The 12,400-nt window shown below is 43.5% G+C and overlaps 1 protein-coding gene across 1 annotated transcript in view; it reads left to right on the top strand.

Moving 5' to 3' along the window:
• ano1b (anoctamin 1, calcium activated chloride channel b) overlaps window positions 1–9,655 on the top strand; it is a 125,319-nt gene extending 115,664 nt beyond the window's left edge. Inside the window, exons 23-25 of the mRNA XM_077595611.1 lie at window positions 258–442; window positions 1,277–1,382; window positions 8,148–9,655. Coding sequence (XP_077451737.1) covers window positions 258–442; window positions 1,277–1,382; window positions 8,148–8,360 — 504 coding nt within the window. The 3' untranslated portion in view covers window positions 8,361–9,655. The remainder of the gene's footprint in view (window positions 1–257; window positions 443–1,276; window positions 1,383–8,147) is intronic.
• The last annotated feature ends 2,745 nt before the right edge of the window (window positions 9,656–12,400 follow it).

The following is a 12,400-nucleotide window of genomic DNA, read 5'->3' as shown; positions in this document are numbered from 1 at the left end:
TGGATGGGTGTGTGTATGTTAAGATTTATTATAAAATATTAAATTTCATTATACTTGTATAATGACAATAAAAGCATTTAATTAGATTCAATGAATCGATTGTCCTCAGGCACTAAAGTTCATTTTCTAACACTAACAAAACATTAGATAGATTTGAAGCAGTCATACTGTAGAATTATCAAGCAGTCTGACCATTATTCTGTCCTTAATTTGTTTAATACCACCTTTAACAACAACTATGCACCTATAATTCCCAGGCATTTGTCATCTCCTTCACCTCAGACTTCATTCCTCGGATGGTCTACCAGTACATGTACAGCCCTGATGGAACCATGCATGGGTTCGTCAACCATACTCTCTCCTATTTTAATGTCAGCCACTTCCAGGATGGGAAAGAGCCGCTAGTTCCAATGCAACTTGGTTATGCAGTTGAGATATGCAGGTGAGAACTTAGTCTCAGTTCACAGTTGCCATCGCAAAATAGAATTGAAGACCAGAACCAATGTCTTCATTTTGTGTTTGGCTAACAACTACAGTGGTGAATATAAATTATAAAATTCAAAATCTAAAAAGAAAGGACGACAATGACTATGGGCAGCTATGGCAGAGTTGGTATCTTGAGTTATTCGGACCGAAGGGTTAGAGGTTGGAATTCAGGCTACAACTAACCACTGTTGAAGTGCTCTTGTGCAAGGCACTGAAATCTCATTTGGCCAATCGGTTAGCAGCCCCTTGTATGGCAGCAGAAGCATTAATTTCCAGAACCGCTTTTACTCCCAAGGGTTGCGGGCGGTGCTGGAGTCTATCCCAGCTAAGTATGGGCACCAGGCGGGGGACACCCTGAATTTGTGATCAGCCAATCGCAGGACACCACAGCAGAACCATTGTTGTGTAAATGTGTAGGTTAATGGGTGCTAATGGTAAGCACTAACATGTGCACTGTAAGTACTCCCTGTTCCCATGAATAAGCAGATGAATTGTGCAATTTTCATTCAATTGTGAGAATAATATAAGACTAGTATATATTTTTCTGACAATTCTAGTCAGACAAGGCCTATTGTCATTAATGACCGTGAAATACAGTCCAGTATATCGCAGTTTCTTTTAGGTGGCATGAACATATTTTTGTCATTTGATTCATATTGCCAGATTAATTGGTTTAGATTATCTAGCAAATACTCTTACTGAGGATTTAATTTACTGGTGATGCTCTGACATAGCTGTTCGAACAGCATGAAAAGAATGAAATATTAACCAAATCTGCTTGTTTTTCTAGATACAAGGACTACAGAGAACCGCCCTGGTCAACAACTCCATATGAGATTTCAAAGGAATTCTGGACAGTTCTGGCAATTCGTCTGGGCTTTGTAATTATTTTTCAGGTGATTCTGTTTGTTTATTTACTATTTTATTTTATATATTGAAATAAACATACAGTAGGGCAGCCCAGTCGATGAGTGGGTAACGCGTTGACCTCACAGTTCTGGGGTCTTGAGTTTGATCCTGGAGGGATGGAGGGAGTAAAGGAAGGAAGGAAGGAAATAGGGAAGGAAGAAATTAAGCTAAGAATAGCAAGAACAAAGGGCATCAGATGACAAACTGGCGATGGTGACTAGCAATTACCGCATGCATGAACTTTATGTCACCAACACTGTCCGTCTTTGCACCTTCACATTGTAATTCTGGCAACTTACCCAGTACCTTTGTCCTGGCACATACATTCCTTGTCCACTGGGACAGCCTTTTGTGGATCACAATCTCCACTTTCACAGCAGGGAGAAAAACAATTACCGTATTTTCACGACTATAAGGCGCACATAAAAGTCTGAAATTTTCTCCAAAATAGACAGGGCGCCTTATAATCCAGTGCGCTTTATAGATGGACCAATACTAAAATTGTTATCACGATAAAATAAAATAAATCTGTCGATAGGACAACTATGGCAAGCAGCCCCCGACTCTACTATTTTCCCGTAGATAAAGTACTGCGCAGTGACTGCTGGGATATATAGTTTTTTTTGTCAATACACCCAATGGATTGTGGGCTGCCGATCGGCATCAACACTAGCTAGCTACTATTTGTGAATGGATTGTGGTCTGGCGATCGGCATCAACACAGTTGCGAAGCATGGAAGACAGCCTTGGAATACTAGTTACGCTAGCTACTAGCTAGCTACTACTTGTGAATGGATTGTGGCCTGGCGTTGGGCATCAATATAATAATAATAATAATAATCGGACATAGGCCCTGTCGTCATCGTCAACAAAAAAAGCTACTTGTCATCACACCCAGAAACTGCGTATGACGAAATTGGTGGTGCTTCTCCATAAGCTGCGTTTACTCGGCAAAAGACCTAAATAAGTGATAGTTATGGACTTGTAATTTGGCATTCTGCTGTTATGGATACAGGTCACTTACCTCTTCACTGTCTTTCACTTACCTTCAGTCAGCTAGTAGGAGGCAGATCACCACCCAAACATCTTTTCATATTACCTCAGAAGGGAATGTGTGTTGTGTTACCGCAAATTTAGAGTTCTGATGGTTGTGGGGAAAAACTGTCCTTAAGCCTATTTGTCCGTACTTTGTGGGACCTATAGCGTCTGCCAGAGGGCAGCAGCTGGAACAGATTGTGACCAGGGTGGTAAGGGTCCCCTATGATGTTCCTGGCTCTGCTGAGGTAACAAGGGCTGGCAATGTCTTCCAGTGAGGGCAGAGAGCAGCCGACAATCCTCTGGGCAGTGTTAATCACTTTCTGCATGGCCTTTTTGTCTGCCGCCGTGCTTCCAGCGTACCACACTGTGATGCAGTACGCCAGGATGCTCTCTACAGTGGTTCTATAGAAGGTTATCAGAAGCTTGGTGCCCAAGTTGTTCTTCCTAAGTACCCTGAGGAAAGGGAGTCGTTTCTGAGCCTTCTTCACTACTGCCGTGATGTTTGTAGACCATGAGATCTTATCCGTGACGTGGACCCCCAGGAATTTAAAGGACTGGACCCTGTCTACACATACTCCATTTATGAGGAGTGGGGCCAGATCTGTGCCGTGTTTGCGAAAGTCCAGGATTATTTCTTTAGTTTTCGTGGTGTTCAGTGTGAGATTGTTCACCGAGCACCACGAAGACAGTTTGTTGACCTCATCTCTGTAGGCCGACTCATCCTCTCCTGAGATGAGTCCGACCACAGTGGTGTCGTCAGCGAATTTGATGATGGCGTTAGACTGGTGGGTGGGTGTACAGTCGTATGTGTACAGGGAGTACAGAAGAGGACTCAGTACACAGCCTTGAGGGGAGCCAGTGCTCAGTGTAATGGAGGAAGAGAGGTGGGGACCAAGTCTAACAGTTTGTGGTCAGTTGGTCAAGAAGTTATTTATCCAGCAGCAGATTGAAGAGGATAGTCCAAGGTGGGAGAGTTTGTCAGTCAGAATGTCCGGTTTAATGGTGTTGAAGACTGTGCTATAGTCAATGAAGAGCATCCACACGTAGTTCCCATGGTGTTCCAGGTGGCTCAGTGCTTATGAAGAGCAATGGCAATAGCCTCCTCAGTGGACCTGTTTGCTCTATAAGCAAACTGGTGAGGGTCAATTGAGGGAGGGATTGTATTCCTGATATGGCGGGCTACCAACTTTTCAAAGCACTTCATGATCACAGGCGTGAGTGCAACAGGCCTATAATCATTCGTGCTGTCAATGGTTGGTTTTTTGGGGACAGGGATAATGTGGCAGATTTCAGACAGGATGGAATGATGGATTGTTGCAGGGAACAATTGAACATTTTTGTGAAGACTCCAGCCAGCTGGTCAGCATAGGCTTTGAGCACCTTCCCAGGTACTCCGTCTGGGCCAGCAGCCTTCCTGGTGTTCACAGACCCCATTACCAGTCTCACTTCCTGTTCCCGGAACTTCAGTGTATCAGTTGCGAAGCATGGAAGACAGCCTTGGAATACTAGTTACGCTAGCTACTAGCTAGCTACTATTTGTGAACGGATTGTGGCCTGGTGATGGGCATCAACACAGTTGCGAAGCATGGAAGACAGCCTTGGAATACTAGTTACGCTAGCTACTAGCTAGCTACTATTTGTGAACGGATTGTGGCCTGGCGATGGGCATCAACACAGTTGCGAAGCATGGAAGACAGCCTTGGAATACTAGTTACGCTAGCTACTAGCTAGCTACTATTTGTGAACGGATTGTGGCCTGGCGATGGGCATCAACACAGTTGCGAACCATGGAAGACAGCCTTGGAATAGTTACGCTAGCTACTAGCTAGCTACCATTTGCGAATGAATTGTGTCCGCCTGGACGAATGTATTAAACTCAGCGTTTTCGATGGACAATTGTTCAATTCGGACACAGAAAATGAGGACTTGTGGGTGATGATGACGTGAGTACATTGTAAAATGGCTAAATAAAGTACAACCGAACTCAGTCTTGCTTCCGTTGCCTTTTTAAAAACGTGTTTTAGCGTGCGGGGGTAGCGTGCATTTGGTACATTTAGCACCAAATTAGTGTGTTCGCCGTTGTAGTATATTGATACTATTAGTGCCAAGTTATCACAGCCGTCAACCTGGGATCTATTGACAAAAGGACTATTTATCCCAGCAGTCACTGTGCACCGGAAATAGCGTCTGGGGCTGATTCGTAGACAGCGCTATTACGGTTCGATAATCATCCATAAATAATATATATATGCCATGCCTGGCTTCACGGAAAGTGGCAGGCAGCGCCGGGCTTCTTACGCTACGATTTGTGAATGGATTGTGACCGCCTGGGCGAACGTGTCTAGCTCGTTTGGGCAATTGTTTAATTCGGACACAGAAAATGAGGACTTTGAGGGATTTGTGGGTGATAATGACGTGAGTGAGTTGTAAAATGTCTAAATAAAGTACAACCGAACTCAGTTTTGCTTCTGTGATAACTTTGCACTTTATATAACTGTTAATATAACCATAACAGCAATAGACGGCGGAGCCAGGGTTCACACGTGTAGCTCTTTATTGCAACACGGACACACCACACCACTCCATCCGGGTCACGCTGTATTACACAACGGTCACTAGGTGGCGTGGTTAAACACACTTGTATAACCTGAGGCAATTATCATTTCTAGTATCAATATATTACACTCCTCCCCCTTTAACTATGAAGTTCCTATTAAGACTTAACACTCAACTTCAAAAATTATCTTTGCCTCATTAACTTTTTGTAACTTTACTTCTCAATTTGTAACTAAATTATTACTGCTACCATTAGACTCAATATTCCATTCTTTGACATTCCAATCTCAGGAACTCTTTTTCACATTTTTGTATGAACAGGAACTCTTATTTTAGGAACGACGTTCCTCACAACTGACCGATCACAAATTCAGTCGCTTCGGAGGTGCTCTATCTGTCACTGGGTACCTGCGCCCAAACACCTCTGGGGAACTGACTGCTCGGTTGTCAGGTGTAACAGTCTTGTCACAGGCCACTGAGCCTGGTGAAGATGTTACATGTGTCTCTTCAGGTGAGTACGGGCTACCACCTACTGCTCCAGGTGTGCCTTTCCCCCCACATCTGCGTGAACCACCACGGGGTAGTTGTTTGTGATGTCCATCTGCTCATCCGGAAACTCCAATGTCTCTGGTCTGGACGGTTGGTTGTACAGCAGATGATCAATGTGGATCGAGCGTCGGCTCACACCATTCCACACCAGGTAGGTGACTGGTCCGAGTCTCTTTTCCAGTGTTCCTTTTGTCCACCTCTCCTTTCCTCCACGGAAATTCCGGATCAGGACTGAGTCACCCTCAGACAGATGTCTCAGCTTGGAGGCGGTTTTATCATGATAGTGTTTCTGCTTCCGTTGTTTTGCTTCCACCACTCGAGGGAGATCTGATTTCAGTAAGCTGAACCTGGTCCTGATTTGACGTTTTAGAAACAGTTCAGCTGGTGTACATCCCGTAACAGTGTGCGGTGTACTCCTGTATGCAATCAGGAAGTTAGCTAGCCTGTGCTGCATTGTTATTGTGACCTTTTGTTTCTTCTCCTCGAGTACTTGTTTCAGCAGTGATGCTTTCACTGTCTGAACTGCTCACTCTGCAGCTCCATTGGAAGCGGGATGGTAAGCTGGTACCAAAGTTTGTTTTATTCCGTTGCTCAGCAGGAATGTCTTGTACTCCTGCGAAGTGAATTGAGGTCCGTTGTCAGAAACAATCTCCTCAGGAAGCCCGTAGGAAGAAAAAATATTCCGCAACACCTCAATCATTTTGGCTGCTGTGGTTGTTGCCATGGCGATGACCTCAAGCCATTTTGAATGACTCTCCACTAGTACTAAAAAGTGGTGTTGGTCTTTCTCTGCAAAGACAATATGTATTCGTGTGCCAAACTCTCGTCGGCCATTTCCAGAAGTGTAGAGGTGCGGCTGCAGGTAGTTTCCTCACACTCTGACAGGCTTCACATTGTTGTACTGTATGTTCTATTTCACTGTCCAACTGTGGCCACCACAAGTAGCTCCTGGCCAAGGCCTTCATCCTGCATCCTCCAGGGTGTCCTTGGTGAAGATCATGCAGTAGTCGCTCTCGGTGTGCTGGTGGAATGATAACTCGAATTCCCCACAATATGCAACCTTGTTCCACAGACAGTTCAATTTTCCTGAAAAAGTATGGTTTCAGTGTCTCGTCCTTGTTTTGACTTGGCCATCCAGACCGAGTCAGCTCCAGTACTTTGCATAGGACTGGGTCCTTGAGAGTGCTCTGTGCGATCTCTGTAGCTTGCACGGGAAGCTCATCCACTATTGAGAAATAGAAGATGCTGTTTTCCTCCGCTGTGTTATCCTTTTCCTTCCCCGGCAGTCTAGATAACGCATCTGCGTTGGCATTTTCTGCTGACCTTCTGTACTCTATACTGTAGTCATAAGCCATCAGTCTCAGCGCCCAGCGCTGCATTCGCAGAGCAGCTAAAGTGGGAATTTCAAACTTGGGTCCCAAAGTAGCAAGAAGGGGCTTGTGGTCAGTTATTAAACTGAACTTGCAGCCATATAAATATTTATGAAATGTGGTCACGCCAAAAATTATGGCCAAAGCCTCTTTCTCTATCTGACTGTATTTGCTTTCTGCCTCTGTCAATGTACGCGATGCAAATGCGATCGGTTTTTCATCTCCATTTTCCATTATGTGAGACATGACAGCCCCGATTCCATAAGGGGATGCATCTGAAGCTAATCTCAGCGGTTTCTTGGTGTCATAGTGCACTACTACTGAGCTTTTTACTAACTGTTCTTTTGCATCTTTGAATGCTGCTGCACATTTAGTAGTCCATTTCCAATCAACTTCCTTCTTCAGTAGTTGATGTAGCGGCTGCAGCACCGTCGACAGGTCTTTCATGAACCGACCATAATAGTTTAATAGTCCTAGAAAAGACCGTAGCTCTGTGACGTTTGTAGGCTGGGGTGCATTAACGATGGCTGCAACTTTTGTCTCAGTGGGGTGCAGTCCCTCCTTATCTATCAGATGCCCCAGGTATTCTACTTTCTCCTGCATGAAGTCACATTTTGCTCTTTTCACTCTTACCCCGTAGCTCTCCAGGCGGCTCAGTACCTCCTCCAGATTCCTCAGGTGTTCAGCTCTTGTTTTTCCTGTGACCAAAATGTCGTCTAAAAAAACAGGTCACGTGCTCCAAGCCTTGGAGGATCTGGTCCATCACATTCTGAAACATAGAAGGAGCACTGGACACTCCGTATGAAAGTCTATGATACACATACAGTCCTTTGTGAGTATTTATTGTAAAATACTTTTCTGAGTCTTTTTCTAACTATTATTCATTAATTAAAAAAGAGTGCTAAAAATAAGATAGATTTGAGTGCCACATTTTTTTAGCCCCCTGATGGTGCAGTGGTTCTTTCACATGACTACGGTGGGATCGATTCCCACTCAATGTGATCATGAGTTCGAACGGTTGTCTGTCCCTATGAGTGCCATATGACACACTGTTGCCCAATCTAGTCATGGTCATCCTTTCGCCCGAAGTTAACTGGGATAGGTTCAGCTCCCCATGACCCTAATAAGGACAAGTGACATTGAAAATGAATGAATGTATGAGTAAAGTCATTTTCACTTTTAGACATGGTCACTGTTTCTTAGGACCTTTAAAGACTAATTCTCAATCATTTTTTTCAGAATGTTGTCATGATGATGAATGACCTTGTGGACTGGCTAATTCCAGACATCCCCAAAGACATCAGCCTCCAGATCCACAAGGAGAAGATTTTATTGGTAGATCTGTTTATGAAAGAAGAGCGAGTAAAGATCAACCTTGAGAGCAGTGCTTCAGGAGTGAATAAGCACAACAGAAACACTAACACAACCTCACAACTGTATTTGGACTCATAAATACACACCAATTAGAACTACATTGGTAATGAAATAAATGTTGGCTTAGTTGGTCACATTCTTACGTAGCGACGGGTGGAAAGTGTCCCAAAACAATTTTACAATAAAAACAAACTTTGGGAGTAGTAGCCCACTCAATATCTGTTAATTGCATTTACTTTGAAATGGAAGTATTTTAAAATAATGTAACAGAAAATTAAATACAACAAAATGCACTTGAATTTAGATCAAATTACCCATTATTTTTATTAATTCTCAAAATGTAGTTAGTTATAGGATGGAAGTAGTGAATATAATTTGTTATTTTCCACCGTTGATTGTAGGTAAAGACTGCCTGTGCAGGCATCTTAATTTTCTCTAAACATTCCAATGATTAATATGGCAGCTGACTATATGTCAAGAGAGTTGTGGAAACTGAAAGTGTTTTTACTGTATACATATTCTTAATAACATTACTTAAGCATGTATTATATTCAGAATGTGTCCAAGAAACTCATTTGGATATGTAATTTTTCATTTTATGGCATTCATATATGTACATCACTCTGCCTAATAAATCCAATACTAGCACAAAAATGTAATTGAATATGATTTCATTATCAATAGGAGAAATTAGTTGGGTTCAAATCCAGGTCACGTCCACCTGTATGTATGTACCGTATTTTCACGACTATTAGGCGCACATAAAAGTCTGAAATTTTCTCCAAAATAGACAGGGCGCCTTATAATCCAGTGCGCTTTATAGATGGACCAATACTAAAATTGTTATCACGATAAAATAAAATAAATCCGCCGATAGGACAACTATGGCAAGCAGTCCACGACTCTACTATTTTCCCGTAGATAAAGTACTACGCAGTGACTGCTGGGATATGTAGGTTTTTTTTGTCAATACACCCAATGGATTGTGCCCTGCCGATCGGCATCAACACTAGCTAGCTACTATTTGTGTACGAATTGTGGCCTGGCGATCGCCATCAACACAGCTGCGAAGCATGGAAGACAGTCTTGGAATACTAGTTACGCTAGCTACTATTTGTGAACGAATTGTGGCCTGGCGATCGTCATCAACATAGCTGCGAAGCATGGAAGACAGCCTTGGAATAGTTACGCTAGCTACTAGTTAGCTACCATTTGGGAATTAATTGTGGCCGCCTGGACGAATGTATTATACTCAGCGTTTTCGATGGACAAATGTTCAATTCGGACACAGATAATGAGGACTTTGGTGGTTTTGTGGGTGAAGATGACGTGAGTACATTGTAAAATGGCTAAATAAAGTACAACCGAACTCAGTCTTGCTTCTGTTGCCTTTTTAAAAACGTGTTTTTAGCGTGCGGGTGTAGCGTGCATTTGGTATATGTAGCACCACATTAATGTGTTCGCCGTTGTAGTATATTGATATTATTAGTGCAAAGTTATCACAGCCATCAACCTGGGTGTATTGACAAAAGGACTATTTATCCCAGCAGTCACTGCGCACCGGAAATAGCGTCTGTGGCTGCTTTCGTAGACAGCGCTATTACGCTTCGATAATCATCCATAAATAATATATATATGCCATGCCTGGCTTCACGAAAAGTGGCAGGCAGCGCCGGGCTTCTTACGCTACGATTTGTGAATGGATTGATGGAAATGACGGTGACTCTGAGAACGAAGAGAGGGGACCCGGCTTTTTGGAAGGCTCGTTTGGGCAATTGTTTAATTCGGACTCAGAAAATGAGGACTTTGAGGGATTTGTGGGTGATGATGACGTGAGTGAGTTGTAAAATGTCTAAATAAAGTACAACCGAATTCAGTTTTGCTTCCGTTGCCTTTTTAAAACATATTTTTAGCGTGTGGGTGTAGCGTGCAAGAACTATATTTCCCAGCAGTCACTGCGCACCGGAACCCGGAAATAGGCTGCTTCCGGTAGCCAGCGCTATTGCGTTTCGATGTTCATCCATATATAATATATCAGTGGCGGGCCGTCAGGGCCTTCAAGGCCTTCTCTGCTGGCCTAAGAAATATCTGAATCATATCATATTTTGTCCATCAATACGTACTTATTATTCCGAATGGTCTGTTAGCTTCCATTCATTGCTTTTCCCCCTGGTTGCACTGCTTCCAGATGTGTGTTTTCATATTGAAGCATTTAACCCAGGGGTCCCCAAACTTTTTCCTGTGAGGGCCACATAACTTTTCCCTTCTCTGATGGGGGGCCGGTGTCAGTTTGTAACAGAAAAAGTGTGACGATCGTAGGGGAGCTTAATTATTTTTTATTGTTTTCCAGAAAGCCACACATAACCAAATAACCCTTTCCAGGTTCTTTACAGAAAAAAAGTCAGGAAACATATAATAACACTATTAATGAAATAAATAATAACTAAATAACCCTCTCTAAGTTCTTCACAGAAAAAACAGGAAATAAATAACACTATTTATGAAATAAATAATATCTAAATAACTCTCTCTGGGTTCTTCATAGAAAAAAAGCCATGGAACATTAACTTTCTGTTGGGCCATGCACAATCTTCTCCCTTTGCTCTGAAGTTTATGCACGACACCACAACCGTCATTACAGAATCCCACGTCAACATTTTGCAGCACAGTGCTTGGTGGTGAATTTGGCAGTGGACTCGTAGCGGGGCGGTGAGACCCCTTTTTTCCAACTCCCGGTTCATGCGTCCCATTATTAGACCGCGAGTTTCGGCCACCATGCTAGGAGCCCCGACAGTCGTGATGCTAGCTAGTTTTGACCAGTCCAGGTCCAACTTCTCCATGGTTTGGCACACTTTGTCAAAAATATCCTCTCCCGTTGTAGTCCCTTTGAGACTTTGGAGGGCTGCCAGATCCTCGCAAATCTCAAAGTTTGCGCTAACTCCACGAATAAAAATGAGCAGTTGCGCTGTGTCTTGCACGTCCGTGCTTTCATCCAGTGCTAATGAAAAAAAGTCAAATTCTTTCGTCTTCTGCTGCAGCTGGGCATATACATTACTCCCGATTTCTTCAACGCGTCTGGTCATTGTACTCACCGACAGACTTACGGCATTAAATGCATCTTTCTTCTCGGGACACACCTCCTCCGCGACAGTATCCATACATTTCTTAACAAACTCTCCGTCAGTGAAAGGCTTACCGCTGCTTGCTATCAATTTAGCAACCCAAAAGCTGGCCCGAACGGATGCCTGGTTCTACTGAGATAGTAGTCCACTTTTTCGCTTTGAGAGTTTGTCTGCTTGTATTTGGCCTTGCAAGCTATCGTACTTGTCTTTGTGACGGGATTCATAGTGTCGGCAAAGATTGTATTCTTTGAATACCGCCACCGTCTCTTGACAAATGAGACAAACAGCCTTTTCTTTAAATTGAACAAAAAAATAATCGTTTGTCCACTCCAGGTTAAATACCCTGCATTCTGAATCAATTTTTCTCTCACCTAACTTTTTCGCCATTATTCCGTTCTCAAACAGGTTGCAGTTTTTATATGCTTGAATAGTCCGCGATGGTCCCAGGGCTCCGCCCTCACCTGCGATCGTCCAGATGTCTCGGTAACACTGCTCGTGCATGCAACGGTGGACGTGCCCGCCTGCATCAAAGGGAAACACTCTCCCCGCGCGTGTCACCAAAGAAGCAATGCGAAGCCCCGCTTCACTGGGATGATTTGTGGGCTCAGCAGGGGTGCAATGAACCAAACACAAGATTAAAACGTCCCAGTCCTCAAGGCCAAATAGGAAAAAAAAATCAGATAGTGTCTCTGGTATTGTTCAGAGGGCCGGTCCAAATGTGCCGGCGGGCCGTATCCGGCCCGCGGGCCGTAGTTTGGTGACCCCTGATTTAACCAATCACATTTCAGCCATTATTTGTTGCCAGATCAGATCTGCCTCAAAGCCTGCACAATCAGTTCTTGCGGGCTCTGCTGCATTAAACTAGACTGTTGCTTTTAACCAATCAGATTTCGAGTTGGCAACCCCACAATGATTTTTCATAGGCGTTAGCATTTTGCTGGCTGGGACATGTCATTGCTTTCACAAACTATGATTGGCTAGGGCGGGCCAAAGCAG

The sequence above is a fragment of the Stigmatopora argus genome, chromosome 3, assembly GCF_051989625.1.
Source record: "Stigmatopora argus isolate UIUO_Sarg chromosome 3, RoL_Sarg_1.0, whole genome shotgun sequence".
Lineage (NCBI taxonomy): Eukaryota > Metazoa > Chordata > Actinopteri > Syngnathiformes > Syngnathidae > Stigmatopora > Stigmatopora argus.
Note: the sequence above shows the minus strand (reverse complement) of the source record. Positions and strands in the feature narration are given on the sequence as shown.